The sequence below is a fragment of the Solanum stenotomum genome, chromosome 11 (assembly GCF_019186545.1).
Source record: "Solanum stenotomum isolate F172 chromosome 11, ASM1918654v1, whole genome shotgun sequence".
Taxonomy (NCBI): Eukaryota; Viridiplantae; Streptophyta; class Magnoliopsida; order Solanales; family Solanaceae; genus Solanum; species Solanum stenotomum.
The window spans coordinates 2,944,929-2,966,892 of record NC_064292.1 but is presented as its reverse complement, the minus strand read 5'-3'; the positions used below and the strand labels follow the sequence as shown (position 1 = coordinate 2,966,892).

At 38.0% G+C, this 21,964-nt stretch overlaps 1 protein-coding gene across 2 annotated transcripts; it reads right to left on the bottom strand.

Annotated features, from left to right (window-relative positions):
* Positions 1-944: 944 nt before the first annotated feature.
* Positions 945-21,676, bottom strand: LOC125843837 (serine/threonine-protein kinase TOUSLED). 2 transcript variants are annotated; one of them, XM_049523051.1, is made up of 16 exons: positions 21,162-21,676; positions 18,796-18,885; positions 18,396-18,593; positions 12,329-12,385; positions 12,030-12,131; positions 10,395-10,439; positions 9,488-9,600; positions 4,962-5,028; positions 4,395-4,461; positions 3,746-3,843; positions 3,452-3,631; positions 3,115-3,325; positions 2,736-3,000; positions 2,549-2,603; positions 2,160-2,321; positions 945-1,529 (listed from the first exon to the last, which is right to left on the bottom strand). In XM_049523051.1, the coding sequence occupies exons 1-16, from the start codon at positions 21,366-21,368 to the stop codon at positions 1,434-1,436; spliced, it is 2,013 nt and encodes a 670-aa protein (XP_049379008.1). In that variant the 5' UTR covers positions 21,369-21,676; the 3' UTR covers positions 945-1,433. The 2 variants fall into 2 exon arrangements, with proteins under 2 accessions (XP_049379008.1, XP_049379009.1); XM_049523052.1 differs by having other exon boundaries at positions 12,329-12,379; positions 21,162-21,654.
* Between the last annotated feature and the right edge of the window lie 288 nt (positions 21,677-21,964).

Genomic DNA, 21,964 nt, shown 5'->3' with positions numbered 1-21,964 from the left:
TACTTAGATTTGTGCTCATTGGTGAGCGAGAAAAAACCAACCTTGTTAACTTGCAAGCAAGTGTTCATTGTGATCGAAAAAACCATACATTCGCAATATCGTGTTAAAATCACTTTTTTACAATGTAGGTTTAAGATTTGTATCGAACCAATATTAATTATTTTTGTAGTGTTCTTTGTGCTTAATGTTTTGTCATTCTTACAAGTTACAACTATTCAATATTTTACAGTTTAACATTGTTTATAATTTGATCTCCTTTGAAACATTAAAAGGATAACCTGGTTTTTGTTGGTTGTTTTCCAACTCACAAATTGTAATCCATCTTGAAGATATTCAAATTTGATTGGAAATAGTTTTGAAAAGATCCAAAAATAATTGACTGCAATTCATATACCCCCCACCCCCACACACAAATTCAACCTCTATTTACATGTTATAACAACCTAAAATTAAAGAGAATAGCTTCTTTGTCACATAAAAGTTTTTTAGGAACAATAAGAGCAATGTAGTTCCACAAATGGAGAAGGCATATAAATAAATATTATTCACCCGTTTTGATTCTTAATACAGGACATGAAGGTTAAGAAATAAGACACATGAATTTTGCAGTCTTAAACTAAAAATGATAATATATCAAAATATCATTTGAATCTTACGCATCAAGACTAATTTCATAGGACATCTCACCTCCACTAGCAACAAATATCAATTAACTCTATCCACCAAGGGTAAAATAAATAGAAAGGAATCACAAAGTGTTTGTCTCTACTGAAATTTAAATCTGACACCTCATAGTTCTCAACATACTTCATTGACAACTTGGCCACACCCGTGGATGCATTATGGTTTTAAACATGTCATGCAATATATTGGAATTAAGAAAATTACAAAAATATAAAAAGTGACTTATTATGAAATAGATTAAAAAGGAAAGTAGGAGGCATATATATTCAAACAGACAGTATCTGTTTTAATCTTAGGCTGTTCAGAAACTAAATACATGTCTTGGTAAAATTCAGTTACAAACTTGATAGGATTAAACAACAAACATTAGGTGATGAAATATTTTCATCAACCACTTCTCTTGCATGTTTTTTTTCTCAAGCAAAGTATGTATAACCTCTACCAACATACTAGTAGGTAGAATCTACACAATTGATTTCTTAATCGCCATGGAATTTCATCGATACACCCATCGAATTCCAAAACATGAAATAAGCATGGCATAAAAGACCTTCCGAGATGAGAAAACCAAAATATGGAAAACATGGGAATGGACCAGATGAAGGTACAGGGACAAAAAATTACACGCGCTTTACAACTGTACAGAATTCCCTGAGTACCACTCCTCGTCTCTACATTAGGAGAGCAACCACTTTCATAGACGAGACACGATCCTCTCTGCCTAAGTTGTGGTGATTAACATCTTCGTATCATTTCTTTGTGTATGTCAAGTAAGGGTCTTGGGCGATAGTCAAAACATCTGGCCTCTCTGCTTGATTATATGTTAAACAACGACGAATAAACTCCTGCTCAAACACATAGAAAGGAGAGAATCAATAAAACAGTGATCCAAGAATCAGTGGCAAGAGCAATATAACAAAATCCTAATAGGTCCGTAAATATTGTTGGAATTTAACTTTTCTTGTACATTGCTTAATCGAGTTCTGTTTCATCAACTAGATAGTATACCCAGAATATTCATATCGGACACGAGAGTTAAGTTCTAGTATCCTGATTCTGAATCTTGCTATGCTCTAGATGTTTCTGGTCATGGTATGTATGGATTACTGTCATGCTAGCAATACAGTAGTTGATGGGGATTGAGATAAAACATGGAGCCAATCGGTGCATGTACTCAACTTGAATCGAAGCCATATTATTATGTATCAGTAAAAGAACAATATAGCTGTGACCAAACGTTAACCACATTTGGGGCATCATGACCTAAAAAGTAGGCAAACGTCAATGGTTTCATTTTATTTTGAATTGGGTACAAAATATCTACTGCATATTAGTAGAAATTACAGTATTATCAACTCTGAGGGCCTCTGGTTTATCTTGATAATGCTCACAAAAAGGAAAATAAAATAGGGATAATTTATCATATCGTTGTCAGATAAGAAATGTAGTCAGATATAGCAAGGAAAAAACCTCACCTTTGCCTCATTAGAGACAGCTGGTCTTGTAGGGAACTCAACCTTTCTTGCTTTAATAATTGTGTCCTCCCTTAGTATTCTCTCTTGTGTTTGGTCGTGCCCAAAGGGGCGTTTACCAAACAGCATTTGGTACAACAAAATACCAGCTGACCAGACATCAACCTAGTTACATAAATATAAATTACGAGTTTAGTTCATAAAAACACATAGTTAACTGTTCATTCATCATGGACTTTTAGGATTAAATATGCATCAATCAAGATGCAGACGCTGCATTAAGTCCAAGATCTTTAGAAACGAAGAATTTTAAAAAATGTTGTGTACTCCTGGTTTACAGTGGAGTCCTATTTAACTTTATCAGTAAGTTAAAGCAAAGCAGGAGAACTTACTCTTGAGGATATAAGAGGTGTCTTGCTTAGCTCAAAGCATTCGGGAGGTAGATACCTGAAGAAACAATACATCCAGAAATAATGGACCTTAGTAAAATTTTACAAAGGCAAGAGATGACAGCAAAAGTAGGTTCAGAACTAGTGCACCTCACTAAAAACATGATGACAGCACAAATCTACCACTCACCAGTACGTTCCCGCTCCCTGTGATGTGAGTTCCATACCCTGGGATCCGACATCATCTTCCACTATCTTGCTTAGACCAAAATCGGTAACTTTAGCAACACCAAGCTCATCAAATAGAACATTCCCTGGCTTCAGATCATAATGGATGATCCTCTGTGACTTTTTATTTAAGTAAATAAGGCCTTGAAAAACCTGCACAATGATGATTCTTGCTTCCCTTTCTGGCAACACAGGTGTTGCTTTGAGAACTGCATCAAGGTCCTTCCCTACAGGCAAAAACATTTATGACAAATATGAGAGGTAATCCTACAATACCTCATTGCACTGAGCATTATTGTAATTGTTCCATATTGATTATGCAATAAAGGGAGTAAACACACCACTACAGTACTCCAAGATAGTGCAAAATGTGTTGTGATCTATCTCAAATATGTCCCAAAGCCGAACAATGTGATGGTGCACCAAAGTCTTGTGGATGTTGTACTCCCTGATTGCATGTCGTATATAACTTTGCTTCTTCTCTTCGCTCCACTGAGCATTTAGTCCATGTAGCTTACATGCAACATATCTATGATCTACCAAGTCAAAAGCCTGCCAGAATTTTGCAATTTGAAGTGAATGGAAGGATATTTTTCTCAGTATGTTAATACATAAAAGAGATGTACATTGCCATTTGGTGAAAGAAAATATATTTAACACCCACTTTCAGATTCCTACCTTATAGACCTCACTAAATCCTCCTTTTCCAAGAAGGTTTAAGAGGGCATATCGGTGGTTCAAAATCTGAAAATTGTTAAAACGAGAACCGTCTTCATCACGTATGCGTTTCATTTCACGAATGAGCCTTCCTTTCTCTAGTTCATACCGATCTCTCTCACGCATTATCATATCCTCCTCCTAATGAAAATGAATATGACGGTGTGAAGCATGGAGAATATATTAGAAACAAAGCACCACAAATGACAGAACTGGTAGGCAGATAGATATTCAGAGAAGGAAGAGAAAACTTACTCGTTTGATGCTAGCTAAACGAGATTTGTAGATTTCATCCTGAATGAAAGAATCTTCCTCCTGCAAACCTCCCTCCACATCTCCTCCATCACTTTTATCTGCAATAGTAGGGTAAACCTTATTGTTAGTAACCTTTTATATTACAAGAAACATAGTTTTGGGCAATCAAAGAAAATGAAAAATCAATTGAACAGCTATTCCTGCTGAAATAATGACAAACTGTCATGAACAATAAGACAATGTGGGAGTCATTTTAGTAAAATATTATTTCCAAGATGATAAGACTTAGGCAACTATATTAAGACAGAACCTCCAGTGAAGTGTTGCTTCGAGCAAGAGATGCATACAAGTTAAATATGGTGTGCTTACAACTCCAGCTTTGTTCAAATGTCATCTGCTAAGACGATAGTGAACTTGAAAATCACACAACTTGCATTAGACCTTTGGAATGTCATGCAGCCATTTAATGAACAGCAGATTCAAGACCAGAAATATAGTAAAAGAAATTTTAGAGATCTTGTGCCATTACTAAAAGGCTAACAGGTTTGGACATTTTTTGGGACAAAATCCACTCATTCACCAAAATAACACCAGAAATCTATCCAAGAGAAGAAACATGAGAAAGTATGATTCAAACGGAAAACTTCACCTGGTTGTCGTTTCTTCAGCAATTTACGCTGCCGTTCAATAGCTTCTTTTGTTTCTAATAAGTTTCTCTGTAAAAAAAGATTCATTAGCAATAACACCTCTTGGATCTAGGATATAAGCAATGTTTAGCAGTGTAACTAATATGGAGACACCAAAAACTAAATAGCATATAGGATCAGTTTCCATATTGGGTTTATTCAGCTTGCAAACAATCTCACTGAAGTTAAGTCAGGTAAGTCTCCAAAGTTACTTGGTCTTCCTTTTAATACGTAAAATGCCTCTTTCCTTGATTAACAACTCTTGTGTGTCCAAAGATCCAGGCAATAGAAACTATTATTTAAATTCTTGACTCAACTCTCAGATTCTCAATATACTAATTTTTCCAAATTCAAATCTCTCCTTTGTTGTGGGCATGGTTGTTAGGACATAAGCTGAAGTTCTATTGTACTTTAAAAGCTAAATGGACAGGCAGTGACTGTTAGTTGTCGGCATGGATATATTAATATATCCAAATAATGAAATGCAAAACAAGCACTCCCTTGCCAGACCACCAAAATACGGAACATACAAGTTGAGCATTCAGGTCCTTTAGTGCTTGCCCATCTTCCCAGGCCTCAGATATAACGGTTCCAGCTCTGCAATTAACCAAAGAGCAGAAAAAATCAGCAGTCACAAAAATAAATAGATTCAAAATATGATATTTGATAACACGAAAAACAAACTGATACTTAGAGGATGAGCATACGTCCTATTGATAATCTAGAGTTCTATTAGTATACTTGTTACATAGTTATCACCAACAAAATCCCAGCAATTAATCAATCAATTAACTACACTCAATCCTTAGTTGGGATCGGGTATATGAATCCTATGTATCCATTTTGCTCAATTCAGACCCATTTCATTCTCAATACTAGAAAATTCATACTTTAAGATCAAGAGTTTACTAAAGCTAAAGATTCCCTAACTTTCACACTTATCCTTGAAATGGACTTACAAGTCGCCAAGTTTGGCATGAGGCAGGTAGGCTAGAGGTCTAGTATCCTGATATATATTCTCTAGTATCTCACCAACAGAAGACCATAGTAGATCACTGGACTCCTCAAGAGAGATTCAAAGGATAGCAGATTTTTTCAACACCATAGGGCAATTGGAAGGGAAGTTTTAAGGTAAGTTGTGCATACAACTGGCAGAACCACACCAATCAGCCTCAAAGTTACTGGCCATGGAGAGGAATTTGGAAGTCAAAATCCCACTCAAAGTGGCATGTTTTGTCTGGTTGTTAGCCAACGAAGCTGTCTCGACTTGAGACAACTTAAAGAGAAGGGGATACGGGGTAAAATGTTGAGACGGTTAACCATCTCTTTCTACACTGCAAGATCACTGGCCAACTATAGAGGTTATTCCTGAATCTTAAGGGTATGTCATGGACCATGCCTGCCAAGATCACAGAAGCATTCCAGAGTTGGGAAGAAGCAGGAAAGCAATCCAAGAATAGAGACAGATGGAGAATCATTCCAGCTAATTTATGGTGGGCAATATGGAAGGAAAGGAATTCTAGAGCTTTTGATAGTATAGAGAATAGTATGCAAAAAGTCAAGCTAAATTATCTTATGCTACTATGTTTTTGGTGTAACCAATTATACTCAAATGATACTATCTCCATAATTGATGTACTAGACTCAATTTAGCAAAAGATAGTAGGATTTGAAGTACATGTTGTAATTATTGACCAGTACAGTTTTAGTACTGTCTTTTGAGGAATATACAAAGCTACCATTTTCGGGAAAAAAAAAAGACTTACAAGTCTCCAACTAAAATAAGAATTACTTGTAAAGTCACACCTCATGTAAGCATAATAACAACTAGACCTTAGTCCAAAATAAGATGTCATTAACCATATAGATCTTTTGCTTACATAGTATTCTACTTTTGAACATGTTGGCATTTGAGAGATTGTAGGTGTTCAAAGAAAACTTCCCTCTAGGTGATTTTAGGTATGTCTCGTCATTTTATGTTACCTTCAATCACTATAGTGCTGGACCTAAGGACCAATGAACATACAAGTATATGTTGGGGTATTAGCTTTAAAACGAATTGCTTTGATTGGGAATACCTAGAGTAGCTCTTTTATTGGAAGATTTGGACAAAGTGGCTCTAAAATCAAAATGTCGAGGCACTTGACAGTACTCACTAGATATGCGAAAGAATGGAATTTTCTGTTAATTCATTCTACAAAACAATTAACTGTGAGGGTAGCAGCCCTTTTAGTTGGCCGTGGAAGTCAAAAATCATTGTTTTACGGGGTTGCCTACTCAGGAGGCACTGCTGATACAAAGCAATCTACAGAAAAGAGGTTTGTCATTATGCACTAGGTACTTCATGTGTAATAATGAAGGGGAAAATTGCAGTCATCTCTTTCTAGACTGCTCTGAGGCAAGTCACTGAGTCAGATGTGGTCACCGTTTTTAAACAAATTCAAGATACCATTTACCATGCCTCAGTCAGTGAGGGAGCTAAAAACCAGCTGGAGTATTGAAGGATAAGGTTAGAAGGTTGATGGGTAGCCGAGCAATTAATTTCTTCACCATGGGAGATCATGTTTCTAGTTTAGAGAACCTTATTTGCTCCCTCTTCTCCTTATCATATCACTATTATTATTCCACTATTATCTTATTTTTCAATTTTATTACTATTGTTGTTTCTTTTACTTTGGTTATCTTTACTATTTTTGATGTCAATACTTTCACTTGCTTTAGTATTTTCATTATAACTTTTTTTTACTCCTGTAAAATTTCAAACCTGCTTCGAAAACAATTTTCTAGAGCCGAGGGTCTATCGGGAAAAAACTCTCTAACTTACACAAGGTATGGGTAAAGTCTGCATACACCCCACCCTCCCCAGACCTCACTTGTGGGATCAGGATTACACCGAGTATGTTGTTGTTGTTTAAGGAAACGCTGGGTTTTGTGGAAAGAAAGAAATGCAAGATGCTTTGAAGGAAAAGCTGATGACATGCAGAAGCCTGAGTATATATACTCATCACTTTTGGCTTATTGTTTTATCTTCGAGATGTTAAAGATGAAATTAGCACAGTAGATTTCATAGACTTGCTAAAGGGATAGGAACTTGTATAAAAGGAAAAAAAAAACTTGTATAAAAGGAATCCTTTCTTTTTGTTTTTATATAGGAGGATCCCTAGCTATGTAAACTGTACTACTTGGTGCTCGACTATTTTTCCTTCCTATACAATCACTAACCTGTTCAAAAAAAGATGGGCAAACAAGACTTCCTCTCGTTTAACCTCTATGGGTGATACTTGCTGAGACCAAGATGTGATCATTCTAATTTTGTCCAATCTTGTACATCCATCAAAACATTCACATTTATAATTTCGTTATGTCAAACCTTAAGATGTCCAGCATTTACTCCCTTCTGGCTGGATATCACTCCTGAAGCACACCTCTATTTCAGCCATGTTATTTTCATTCCTTTTTTTTTCTTTTGACAAGTCCAACAACAACATACCCATAAAAATACCACAAGTGGGTTCTGGGGAGGGTAGAGTGTACGCAGACCTTACCCCTACCTTGTCAAGTAGAGAGGTTGTTTCCGAAACACCCTCGTCTCAAAGAAAGCAAAAACACAACATAAATGAAGACATAAGCAATAGCAGGATAGTAAGAAAATAGAGGCATACGAGACAACAAGAAGTAATTGTAAAATAATAAAACCGAAAATAATTCTAATACTACTAGCTGGAGAGACCAAATGTGAAACTATTTACTACTAGCCTTCAACCCGAATACTTGACCTCCTTACTCTCCTATTAAGACTCATGTCCACGGTAAGCTAAAGACTTGTCATGTTCTGCATAATCACCTCTCCCCAATACTTATTTGGCCTACCCCTACCTCTCCTCAGACCCTCCAACGTCAACCTCTCACACATCCTCACTAGGGCGTCTATGCATCTCCTTTTGACATGCTCAAAACATCTCAGCCTAACGGAGGCCACTTCCACCTTAGCCTGAATATCTTCATTTCTGGCCATATCTTTGCTAGTAAGCCCCTACACATCTATCTTAACATACTCATTTCCGCAACTTCCATCTTTTGGACATGAGAGTTCTTGACTAACCAACACTCCACCCCATACAACAAAGCTGGTCTAACTACTGCTCTGTAGAACTTACCTTTAAGTCTTAGTGTCACCTTTTTATCACATAAGACACCAGAATTCTTTTGGTAAGTAATCATCCCTTTTTGTTTCTATGTACATTTGCATCTATTATGCCATTTTCTTGCAAGACTCAACTTAGGTATCTAAATTTTTTGCATTTAGACATCACAATCCCATCAAATTTCACCTCACCATTATTCCTCAAATCTTGTACATCCATTTTAACATTCACATTTTACACTTTCATCTATGTTGGACCTTAGGTGCCCAACATTAACTCCATTTTGGATATCACTCGTGTATTAAACTTCTATTTAAGCCATGTTACTTTGACTTCCTTTTTTATCTCCTCAAAAAAGTATTCATTCTACTGTGTTTCTATCTAGTACACTTGCATCTACTATGCCATTTTACTGCAAGACTGAGCTGAGGCATCTAAATCTTTTGCATTTAGACATCACAATCCCGACAAATTTCACTTCACCATTATTCCTCTTCATGGAAGCTACATTCAGTGCAATATTTTGTGTTACTTACTTCTACTTATCCTAAAACCTCACTATCTAGAGTGCTTATTCAGAGTCCTAAAGATAGATTCACTCTCTAGTTGCGTCAATTACAAAATGCTATAAGAAATAATATGCACCATGGAATCCATCACCATACTATTATTACAAGAACAATAATAAAACCTCACTTCCGAGTTAATTGGGGCTGATTATATGTACAGTATTTAGATTATCCATAACTAAGGTAAATAAATCCCGACTTGAAAAAGATCCTCAGTGTAAACTGTAAACACACAATTATGGGAACTCGTTGCACCTTTTCTTACTTCTCACACTCCTGATGCCTTCTCATCTGTTGAACTTACTTAAATATACTAGACCAAGCTTGATAAGAATGATGTACCTGATTACTCCCACATTGCCCAGTCTCAATGATTCCTGGCGCACTTTCATCCGAGCCTCTTGTCTCTCAGCTTTTGAAACAGATATTAGCAACTCGGACATTATTTTCGTTCTCTGCAGACAAAAATAAATGAACCATTTCCATGAGGAAATACCAATAAACAGGTATAACATCAACCATTTTTCATCAACTTGGTATTTTTACCTGCTTGCTGACACGAGATTATTACAGACACAATGGGACACAGCTAAGAGTAAAATTTGTAGGTTAACTAAAGCAAAATTTGACAGCAATATTTTGACAGGAAAGCCAAATAGTGATGTTCGCACAACTTGCATGAGATAGTAAATATGTCCACAAATGGACCAACAAAAAGAAGCATTTTTAGAACCAACAAAGCCAAGTTTGAAAACAATATTTTGCTAGGAAAATGAAATAACGATGGGTGTGCCCAAATTGTGCGTGTGTATACATACATACCATATATATGCAAAGAACTTTGGTACTACAGCCTATTCGATACTCCATACTTCCACATAATGTAGAAAACTCTGGTTTTTAGTTGAATAATGCCTGTTCTACTGAAGTGGTCAAGCTGAATACACCAACTCTGTAGGTTCCTCCATCAGGTAAATCATATTAACAGATACATTCTTCAATAGCATATTCAGACATATGATGATAACTCGAAAGATATATAACTTTAGCAAATATAGTACCAATCAGAGCTGACAAAAAATTTGATTTGGCGACAAGCACACCGATGTAGCTAGTTAGTGCCACAAATATTTGGTCATGTGGTTCGCAAAGGTGACCTCCCAAACTAAATACAAACAGTACCGATTATTTCTAGGGCAGAAACAGAACTTGACCGATGAAAAGAAGTAAAACAACCAATGAAGCACACCTTTGGCTTTGTCTGCTGCTCGTAATCTTTAAGATCCTTCAGCTCCTGTATAATTTAAGTATGCAATGCTGAAAGGTCAGTTGCAATTGAAAGTTCTATTCGAAGCCAAATCAACTAACGGGTCATTTGGTTCACAGACAAGTTATATACAGATTATAATTTAGGGATTGTAATTCAATAAATAATAATTTCTAAATTATTTGCATTTGTAATCACATTTTTGCTTAGTAGTTTAAAAGTTTGTACATATAATCTAGAATGTTTGTTTGGGGTTTTTTTTTTTATCAAGTAAATAAGGTTCCATTGAATGAAAGACTGAAATCGGCAATATACAAGAGGTCTACCAAAAAGTAGAGAACCTACAAAAAGATATGGTTCTGTAGAAAAGACACCGAGCTTCTATACAAGCAGGTAGTACATGGGTGCACTAAAAGAAAATAAGGGATGGTGACTACTCCTCAACTGAGCAGAACTCATCTCTACTCCCTCAATGACTCATGTTTCTCTCCTTCCAAATAACCCACATCAAAGCTAGCGGAGCCTAAGTTGCTCGGACTCTCCGAAAATGATGCCGGACCCGTGTCGGATCCTTCAAAGTTACACTATTTTTGGAGGATCCGATACACACCTGTCGACATTTTGGAAGAGTCCGAGCAACATAGAGCGGAGCAACATTCCACACCTTGTGTCTTCTCGACATTCTTCCTCTCTTCCAGTTGAACATCAGCTCCTTTACAGATCTTGGCATTGCCCATGAAATACTAAACCATCTGAAAAATATCCCATCATAATGTCGTGGCTAGGCTACAATATAGGAGAAGATGATCCACGTCATCACCCATCTCCTTGCGTAAGTAACACCAACTAATACAAACAACTTTTTGCTTCCTAAGGTTTTCCAATGTCAAAATCACCCCTCTAGTTGTTTGGTTTTAAATAAAATAAGCATTTGTTTCTAACAATATCCTTGACTTATATATTTGTTTTATCCAAATTCATATTCAGTTTATCATCATATGTTCTATAATTACCATATAGGATTAGAAATCAAAATAAAATTCAGACTAGTAAGTTTTTCTGTAACTCAAATAAAGAATAATTTTAAGAGTTTAAAATGAGGCATACTATGAGATAAATTGCTATTCTTTCCTGTCCACAGTAAGTGATTTTCTAGCCTTTCAAACGTGGTCCAAAATAGGTGATTTTAAAAAAACAAGGTATATATTTTATCCAACTTTACTCTCGCCTAGTAAATGATCTGAATAAATTTCTAAAAGGTCTTGTTTAGGAGAGGGAAAGGGTATCAAATAACCCTCTTAGGTAATGTTATTGACTGGTTTCTTAATATGTGGACTAGAGGGACTAACAAATTTCATGTTCCCCTACTAAACATAATTGTTTATTTCAAACACCTTGTTAGCTTTAAAATCAATATTACTAAACATTATTGGAAACATGCAAGCGATACCAAAAGATGGTTAACTAAACAGGTACCAGATATAGCAAATTTTTAGGCATTTATGAGACCTTATACAGGTATATACTAATTCATATGTTGTTATCCAGTATTGAATTAGTACATCTTTCGATATCGGGATTATTTGCAGTACTCTAGGTAACCTAAAGAAGTTGTACCTTTTCCAGCTGTTGACACCGATACTGATAATCAGTGGCCTCTTGACGGGATTTCTTAAGCTCTTCCTCCAAAGCCACAATTTTTGCCCGTAAGATCTCCTCCTAATGTCAAGGGCATTCCACATCATTTTAATAATTAAAAATTTATAAATAGTAGCAAAGAGTGACTGCATACAAATTCATGAGTTGTGAACCCTTTTTATGGCATAAATTCCCCCAGATAGAAATTGTAGGTTAGAATGCACTTTTGACAGTAGAAAAGTATGGAAGAAATCGGAAAACTATAACTAAAGCCATACTTCTGATGCAGTCTGTCCATTATGCCCAAGTTGCTCTTTAGGCAAACTATCCTGCACCTACAACAAGCAAAATTGGTAATGTGTTAGTCCACTGACAAACAACTGCCAATTCTACGCAATCTATCATCCTTTTCATTGTAAAGTTACAAAATATGCATCTATTACCTAACAAAATTACAATCTATTTGCATTTGATACTCGCTAAATCAAACTGACTTTCACAATTAAGTATTAGGGCCTTTGGGGTTGCAGTGGATTATATGTATTACATGCTCAATATGCCCACAAGTAATCGCTAGTGTCCTATATAACTACACAACAGGAAAAGGTATACAAGGATAACTAAATCAATCAGAAAATCATTGCTAGAAAACCTTATCCAGTTCAAATCCAACCCAAACATCAAGCATAATTATGAACTTGTTAAGTGCCAAAAAGGACTTTTGCTATGTTAGTCTTCCCTTTGCAAAAGATAGGACAAATATGCAGCTACTCAACTGTGAATTTAAGATTACTATCAATGTGCAAGCTTTTTCCGTAACCTTGACAGTAAGTGCAATATTCACCACCAGAAATGGGGCCAACACAAGATGACACACAACTTATGAGATCAAGTAAGATATTACACAAATGAGGTATCCTACTCATACTTGGTTAGATAATTAACAAAAGTAAAGGATGGGATAAATCATCTATAGGTTCTTAGCAACAAATTTATGATGACTATCGTCACATTTGGGGGGAAGGAAGCATTACCAAGGTGTTTGCATAGCAATCACCAAACAAACATACACCTTGGGTTGACTCATCAAACACTAGAATAACACCTGAAGATAAGTTATGACAATACGAATACAACCAGAATAGAATGAGGAGAGCTAAGTAAATAATAGTTCCTTTTTGTTTTTGGCTAAACTTAATGCATTAAATTGTCTCTTGGATAAGACTGCACTAGAATAGTCTTCTCTTTAACCAGATATGACAAATATGCAGGAACCAGCAGTGAGCTTAAGTTTATTGTACAATGTGTCAGCTTTTCCCATAACCTTAACAGTACTACAATATTCAGCACCAGGAAAGGATCTACAAATAAACAAGATGGTAAACAATTTTATCATGCAAGATCTTATACATATGAGTTATCCTACTCATACTTGTTTTTTTTTTTTTTTTTTTTTTTTTTTTTTTTTTTTTATGACAAGGGAAACCCGCAGCCGCTACCCTTTGGGTGCGCACAGGGTAAAACCCCCGCTCCTATGCAATAGCTCGCAAACCACATAGGAGAGGTAACCCGCACTAGGCAAGCCTGGTGCGACGAGCTCGACCCAGAAGGCAAACCCCTTGCTTTCGCTGGCAAGGGGTTTCGAACTTGAGACCTCCAACATGGAAGTCCCAAGCTCAAACCACTGGGCCACCCCGAAGGGTATCCTACTCATACTTGTTTAGCCAATTAACAAAAGGAAAGAGTGGGATAAATCATTTAGAGTAATCTTTGCCTGAAATTCAGGATAATTTTGTTCCACATTTGGTGGAAGGATGCGTTACCAAGGTGTTTGCATTCAAACAACAATACACCTTGGCCATTATATATTAGAAAACACCTTGGAAATAGGAGGGATTACAAACCTAAAAACAACCAGAATAGAACATGAGGGAGTTGCCCATACTTTTTTCTTGGAGGGGGAATGGGCAAGGTCTAGGCGTTTAGCAAAATTATATTAGATAATCAAGGGAGTATCACCCATGTAAAAAATAGAGCACACAATATACTGAAACAAGGGTGGCTAAGGTATAAAGGAAGACATAAGAAAATAGGAAACACGTTAACAACAACAACAACAACATGCCCAATGAAATCCCATTAGGTGGGGTCTGGGGGGGTAAAGTGTACGCAGACCTTGCCACTACCTCGTGGAGGTAGAGAGGCTGTTTTCGGGAGACCCTCAGCTCAAGAACAACACATCTAAGTGACAGGAGAGATGTAAATAAAACATACCAGCCAATACAAAAGATAACGTATAATCAACAAATGAGACAATAACAACAAGAAAGTAATGCGATGCGTGAAACGCAGAAAACAGCATAAGGCTAGGTCTACTCCAAACGCTAACAACCCGTACCCTCGCAAGGGAAGACAACACGCTAACCCTACTAACCTCCAACCTTAATACGCGACCTCCACTCCTTCCTATCTAGAGTCATGTCCTCGGTAATGTGAAGCATAGCCAAGTCTTGTCTAATCACCTCCTCCCAATACTTCTTGGGCCTACCTCTACCCCTCCGCGTACCCTCTACCACCATTACCTCGCACCTCCTCACTGGGGCGTCTGCGCTCCGTCTCTTCACATGTCCAAACCATCTCAGTCTCGCTTCCCTCAACTTGTCCACCACAGAGGCCACTCCCACCTTCTCCCGGATAACCTCATTCCTAATCTTGTCGCTCCTAGTGTGCCCACACATCCATCTCAACATCCTCATCTCCGCAACATGCATTTTATGAACGTGTGCGTTCTTGACTGGCCAACACTCCGCTCCATACAACAAGGCCGGTCTAACTACCACTCTGTAAAACTTACCTTTAAGTTTCGGTGGAATTTTCTTATCACACAATACTCCAGAGGCAAGCCTCCACTTCATCCAAGCAGCCCCAATGCGATGTGTAACATCATCGTCGATGTCACCACTCCCTTGGATTACAGCCCCAAGATACTTAAAACTTTCCTTCTTAGGAATGATTTGTGCGGCAAGTCTCACATCCACATCTGTCTCATCCACCACATTACTGAATTTGCACCCTAAATATTCTGTTTTGGTCCTACTCAACCTGAACCCTTTGGACTCCAGCGTTTGTCTCCATACCTCCAACCTCGCATTAACTCCGTCCCGCGTCTCATCAATCAGTACTATGTCATCCGCAAATAACATACACCATGGGACCTTCTCCTGAATAGACCGCGTCAACTCGTCCATCACCAAAGCAAATAGGAAAGGGCTTAGGACTGATCCCTGATGCAGCCCCATCTCAACTGGGAAATGTTCTGAGTCTCCTCCAACTGTTCTAACCCGAGTCTTGGCTCCACCGTACATGTCCTTTATCGCCCTAATATAAATCATCGGGACTCCTTTAGACTCCAAGCACCTCCAGAGGACATTCCTCGGTACTTTGTCATAGGCCTTTTCAAGGTCAATGAACACCATATGTAGGTCTCTCTTCCTTTCTCTATATTTTTCTACCAGTCTACGCATAAGATGAATGGCTTCGGTAGTCGAACGTCCCGGCATGAATCCAAACTGATTCTCAGAGATAGACACCCCTCTTCTCACCCTCATCTCCACCACTCTCTCCCAAATCTTCATAGTATGGCTCAACAATTTGATACCCCTGTAGTTGTTACAGTTTTGGATATCACCCTTGTTTTTATACAACGGAACCATTGTACTCCACCTCCATTCTTCAGGCATTTTTACTGTCTTAAAGATAACATTAAACAGCCCAGTTAACCACTCTATGCCCTCCTTGTCCATGCTCTTCCAAAATTCTACCGGAATCTCATCGAGTCCGGTCGCTCTTCCCCTACTCATCCTACTAATAGCCCGTATAACCTCCTCGGACCTAACGCACCTACAGTATCCAAAATCCCGAAGTCTTTCAGAGTGTGCCAAATCCCCCAACACAATGTCTGCTTCCCCTTTTTCATTTAAAAGTTTGTGAAAGTAACTTCGCCATCTTTGCTTGATGGAGGTCTCTTCCACCAGTATTTTGCCTTCCTCATCTTTGATACACTTCACTTGGTCCAAGTCGCGCGCCTTCCTCTCTCTTGCTTTTGCGAGCTTATACAACTTCTTATCCCCACCTTTGTCCCCCAGCTCGACATACAAGCGTTCAAAAGCTGCCGTCTTCGCCTTCGTAACAGCTAACTTAGCTTCTGTCTTTGTCGTCTTATAGACTTTCTTAAGCGTCCGCTTCTCTTCCTCGTCTACGCACTCCGCCAATTTTATGTATGCAGCCTTCTTCGCTTCCACTTTACCTTTGACTTCCCCATTCCACCACCAATCTCCTTTATGGCCTCCAAATTTACCCCTTGACACCCCTAACACCTTAGAAGCAACTTCCCTAATGCAACTAGCTGCTTTATTCCACATGTTGTCCGCATCCCCGCTACCACTCCAAGCCCCCATCCCCATCAGCTCCTCGCCCATCTCCCGAGAAAGGGCAGGGGTCAACCCACCCCATTTAATCCTCGGTCGATCAGGTATCATCTTCCTCCTCCTATCCCTCTTAATCTTCAGGTCCACCACCAAAAGCTTGTGTTGGGTAGTGAGGTTTTCACTTGGATGACCTTGCAGTCCTTAAGGAGACCTCTATCACCCTTCCTAAGGAGTAAGTAATCTATCTGGGTCTTAGCTACCGGGCTACGAAAGGTAACCAAGTGGTTCTCCTTCTTCGGAAAGCATGAGTTAGCAATCACCAACTCAAAAGCCTTAGCAAAGTCTAGAAGCGAAGTTCCACCTCCATTTCTCTCCCCAAAACCAAAGCCTCCATGCACATCATCAAATCCACTAGAAGTTGCCCCGATGTGGCCATTAAAATCTCCACCAATGACAATCTTCTCGGTATTTGGTATACCTCTAACTACCTCATCCAAATCCTCATAAAAGCGCTTTTTGGCCTCCTCGTCCAAGCCCACTTGAGGGGCATAAGCACTGATAACACTCAAAGTACATCCTCTAATGACTAGCTTAATCGTCATCAGCCTATCATTGATCCTCCTAACCTCCACCACTTGCTCCCTCAAATCCCCATCTACTAAAATACCCACTCCATTTCTATCCCTTGACCCTCCTGAGTACCACAACTTAAACCCATCAACATCCCGAGCCTTGGCGCCTACCCATCTAGTCTCTTGGACACAAGCTATATTTATCTTTCTCTTCTTGAGAATTTTCACTAGCTCTATGGACTTCCCCGTCAACGAACCTATGTTCCAAGATCCTACCCTCACGTTATGAGAACCCGTAACCCCCTTACCACTATTACCCCTCGATCTCGGCCTCAACCGAGGACATGGCTCACTACCACCATCAGATACCAAATCCACTAGAACGAAACTGTAATCACAGTAAGATCTACACAGGAATACACTAAAAACTGCAACAGTAGTACACAGTAAGGGGCAATATAACAACAGCTACACTATATGGTCCAGTACAGTGTGTATTCTAAAGGACACGATAACACCCACTATATTATATACTGCAGCACAGGTCAGAACTATATTAGAAAACTGAAATACTGTTCCGGGATAGAGGATCTGCAAGAAAGAGCCCAGCAACGACTAGATTCAGAGCAAAAAAGAGAGAGAAAAAGGATAGATAGAACCTGGTCGGTGAAAATGGAGGGTTTCGGTGATCTATGGGTACTTTTCCGGCCAGATCTGGTTGATCTCCGGCGACACACAGCAGCACTGTCGTCTCTCTTCTGGACTGGTCGCCGGAGAAGCAGAAGAATGTTCTTACCTTCGCCGGGGTTTGTTGTTCGCCGCTCGCTGGTCCGAGCAGCTGGAGCTGCTGCTTGTTGTTATCGTCCTCACCGGAGCTTAGGAGGAGAGAGAGAAAGAGGCTCGCCGGTCGGAGCTGGTCCTCGCGTTGCTTCTGACTGGCGCAGCCTTCGATTGCGGCCGGAAATACCAAAGAGAGAGAGAGAAGAGAGAGGAGAGGAGAGAGAGAGCTGGAAAAATTCTATATAGAATGTGGAAACTAACAGCATGAATCCAGATTTTACCATTGTGAAGGTACAATAAAGAATAAACAGTAGAAATTATCAGCGCGAACTCTTATATGTATATTCAGCTTTAAACATTTCAGAATTGACATTGATAAAGCAGGAGCTTCTCTTGTTTTGTTTGTTTTAACTTTCCATGTGTTGTTTTTGGACAAACATTTGCCTGTATTTTTCAAACTTATCCTTTCAAACTCAATCATTACTGATAATCATGCAATCCTAAAATAAACCTTAGATCATGCTATCCTAAAACAATATCTTAAATCATGCCAGGAAAAAACTCACCTTCTTGTAAGAGTTCTCGAACTGACCATTTGACACAGAACCTGCTTGTAATCTGGTCTGATCACCAACTCGGGAACCACGCCCTCTACCAGAATTAGTTTGTCCCCTACTACGGCTTTGTTTTCGTCTATTCACATCTGAACCCACTTTGCTTGTTTCTGTATTCTCTACCATCTTTTTCCCTGTATCAGCTGCTGTCTAAAAAAGTATTTGCTTCAGCATTAGCATATACATTCTTCCAGAAGGTTTAGCAGAACAACACCCTAAGATAAAATTGCTAGAAAATGGATAGTTTTAAAAAGAGAGCATCTCAGAAATTAGATTTGCTAACACCTAAAGGGACTGGACAAGAAGAACAATAAGTTATTCACAAAACATAGCAAACCTATATAAGATATACCTCCACACGGTCAAACGAAGTTGAGCTGTCGTCTTCTTCAAGTTTGCGCCGTTTCTGAGTGTTTGCTTGTATGAGATATTCCACTCCGTTCTGATAGAGAAGAAGGAGAAATGTCAGCGACAAGAATGAAAAGTTATGCTTTAAGAGCAAAAAATGCAGGACTAGAAACTAAACACAAATTTGTAATCAGTAGTTTGAGCAGTCCACACTGAGTAATTAGTTCTTCCAAATCATATCCAAAGTTGCCAAAGGCGCACTTAAGCCTTAAAGCAAGCCTCAAAACATGTTGAGTGCCTCAATGCTTCAGATTCGTCAATAAGGGCTTGTTTGGTAGGAGGGATAAGGGATAACTAATCCCGAGATTAATTTTAGGATGAGTTTAGCCCATTTTTGGTTGGGATAAAATCGCAAGATAACTTATCCTGGGATTGTAGTGTTATTTCTATCCACATTTAGGGTAGGAAAATAACCCTGGGATAACTTGTCCCAGCCAACCGAGCCCTAAGGGTCTAAGATAAATTTATCTTTGCGAATAAGCGCTTCCCGGAGAGGAGACGCTAAACAATTGGTATTTCACTTTATTGTAAAAATATTTGCGCCTTTTTTCATTGAAATCCACACTTTATTTGCATTTAGTTATGGTTAAAACCCCAACAGACCTTACAGTTTCTTGCTTTTTGCTTTTGATAGCACTGATCCAATTTAGGAATATTTGTTATTATACCACAGAAAACCGGGCTTATTAAAGTAAATCTCTGATTCATTCCAAGATGGCAGATATTTGGATCCAAATTTCCCATTTTTAAGTAAAGGGAGAAAACTAATCCAATGTACTTCCATAATCTATCTGAGGTGTGTTTGTTATAAAATTCTGAGGTCACAAATTATTAGGTTATGACAACTCAAACAGATTTCTGTTTGGATTTATCGGATCAGGTTTTGGAAGGAAGAAACGTTAAAAGATGTGGACTGGTTAAAGTTTGAATACAACAAGGTAGGAAAGCTTTTAAAGGAAGACCTTTTTCGCATTAATGGCATCGGATAAGTTTTTCTCTTGAAGATTCCAGGCAATTAAAGGCCAGAAACCTTAACATTTGCTACTAATGAGTTGTAAATCTCCTGCAGAAATTTAGCTTGTATAAAAAGAGACATGATGGAAATTGGTGTGTGGTATTTAGTATACATTGGAAAATTTAGGTATTCGGTCAAACTTTTCAAATGCATAGAAAGAAACATGTGAAGAACGAGGCCAGATCAGTAGCAGTACTAGGTTGCAAACAGCACTGTTTTAGTGGCAAGCAGAGTAGGATGGTACGTACCACTTATGCGATACGGACATAAAATGCTAACGATATAGCCCCAGGTTTAGCAAAGGTTGAGGGCATAAAGTGATAATGATATAAAAGATTTTTCACCGTTAATATGATTCTAATTATCAAAGGCTGGTCAGATTGGTTAGAAGAATTGGATGCAAAATAAATAACCATATCATCAGCCTATCTTAAAAAAAGAACAAAGATATCAGATCATTCACAACTGACCCAAAACAACAAAGAACCTAAAAAAGTGAACTCGGGTGTCTTTCTGATGATTTGAAGCGATTCTAAGAAACCCCTTTTAGTCGAAAAGAGTTGTAAAAACAAGAAAACGGCAGTATCAGACAAATGATTTCAACCCTTTTGACAACTTCTTGTGAGGATATGGGACAGAGGAGATTTAGGGTTAATTAATCCGACTTTCCGTCACTCCTATAATAAGTATTGATTGTCTCAATGTAGTATATTTGGTTAAAAGATGTTATGCTCCTGCCAAACTTTGTGAGAGATCCATCCTACGTACAATTTTGATATATCAAAACTAGCTGAATTATTCACAAATCATTAAAGCTCCATTTTGATTTGAAAGAGTATTATAATGTAAACAAATAGAATAATGTTTTGGAAATTCAACTTCTATGTCGCGAAGTTCAAAAGAGGTATCGTAGGTAAAACAATGAGCATTTTTTTCATTCACACGTGGTATCTCGAGGATTGTGTGCTCGAGTCATGAAGTTTAGTGAAAATCAAGGAGCTTAAACTAATAAAGATTGAAACTAATAGATCTCTATCCTCTACATTATTCTCTTAGTACTATTTTAGAGTTACACGAGTAAACCATGCTTGCAAAGGTACCTGTTTACATGAAACCCCGACCAAAACTAAACTCGTAAAGACAGTAATTAACTAGATAGATATATAGAGAGCTCAAATTAAGTTGAATTCTAAGCTTTTAAATGCACAATTTATGAAATTTTGCAGCATTTAGCAAATTACTACTTTATAATAGAAAACAGAAACAGCAATAAGAAAATCATTTCATAAACTCACATCATCATCATCTGAATCACTAGAGACGGCGGCAGGCTCAGCAACATTCTCAAACATAGCTGGTGAAGACCAGGAATTAGCTTGAGATGTAACAGATGAAGCTTTCCCCACCATTCTTGCCTCAAGTTTCGCAATTTTTGTAGGCAAAGACTGGTCAGATTGGTTAGAAGAATTGGATGCAAAATGAATGACCATATCATCAGCCATTCTTGAAAAAAGAACAAAGATATCAGATCATTCCCAACTGACCCAAAACAACAAAGAACCTAAAAAAGTGAACTTGGGTGTCTTTTAATAATTTTGAAGCGATTCTAAGATACCCTTTTAGTCAAAAAGAGTTGTAAAATCAAGAGAACGGCAGTATCAGAGAAATCAATTCAACCCTTTTGACAACTTCTTGTAAGGAAATGGGACAGAGGAGATTTAGGGTTAATTTAATTCCCTTTTCTTGAGGAAAATGGAAAGAATCAAAGAGAGGGAAGTACTAAAAAAGAGTTGAGGGGGAGATTTTTGAAATCTCAAGAAGTAGTCTTTTTGGGAAGAGCAAAAAAAGTTATAGTTCACTCTGCATTTGAGCCCAGACTAAATCTATGTACGATAAGGCCCATTAAGAGGTGATACTTCTATTATAATTTTCTCCAAACCTACTGCTCGATCATGAGAACATGATGGCTTATAAGTGAACTTTTAGAGAGGGGAAAAAAGAGGTGAGGAAAAGAAACGAAGAGAATAGAGCAAAAGATGTTTGTACTTTGTATCATATAATATAGATAAAAAGATGAAAACAGTCTCTAAAGTTTGGA

Bases quoted from the DNA above. Each gene is read 5' to 3' on its own strand.
- LOC125843837 (XM_049523051.1), bottom strand. From the start codon at position 21,368: ATGGCTGATGATATGGTCATTCATTTTGCATCCAATTCTTCTAACCAA. The intron at 3,844-4,394 runs GTGAAGTTTTCC...CTACTATTGCAG, and splicing joins GCTGAAGAAACGACAACCAG to ATAAAAGTGATGGAGGAGAT. The intron at 3,632-3,745 runs GTAAGTTTTCTC...CATTTTCATTAG, and splicing joins GTTTAGCTAGCATCAAACGA to GAGGAGGATATGATAATGCG.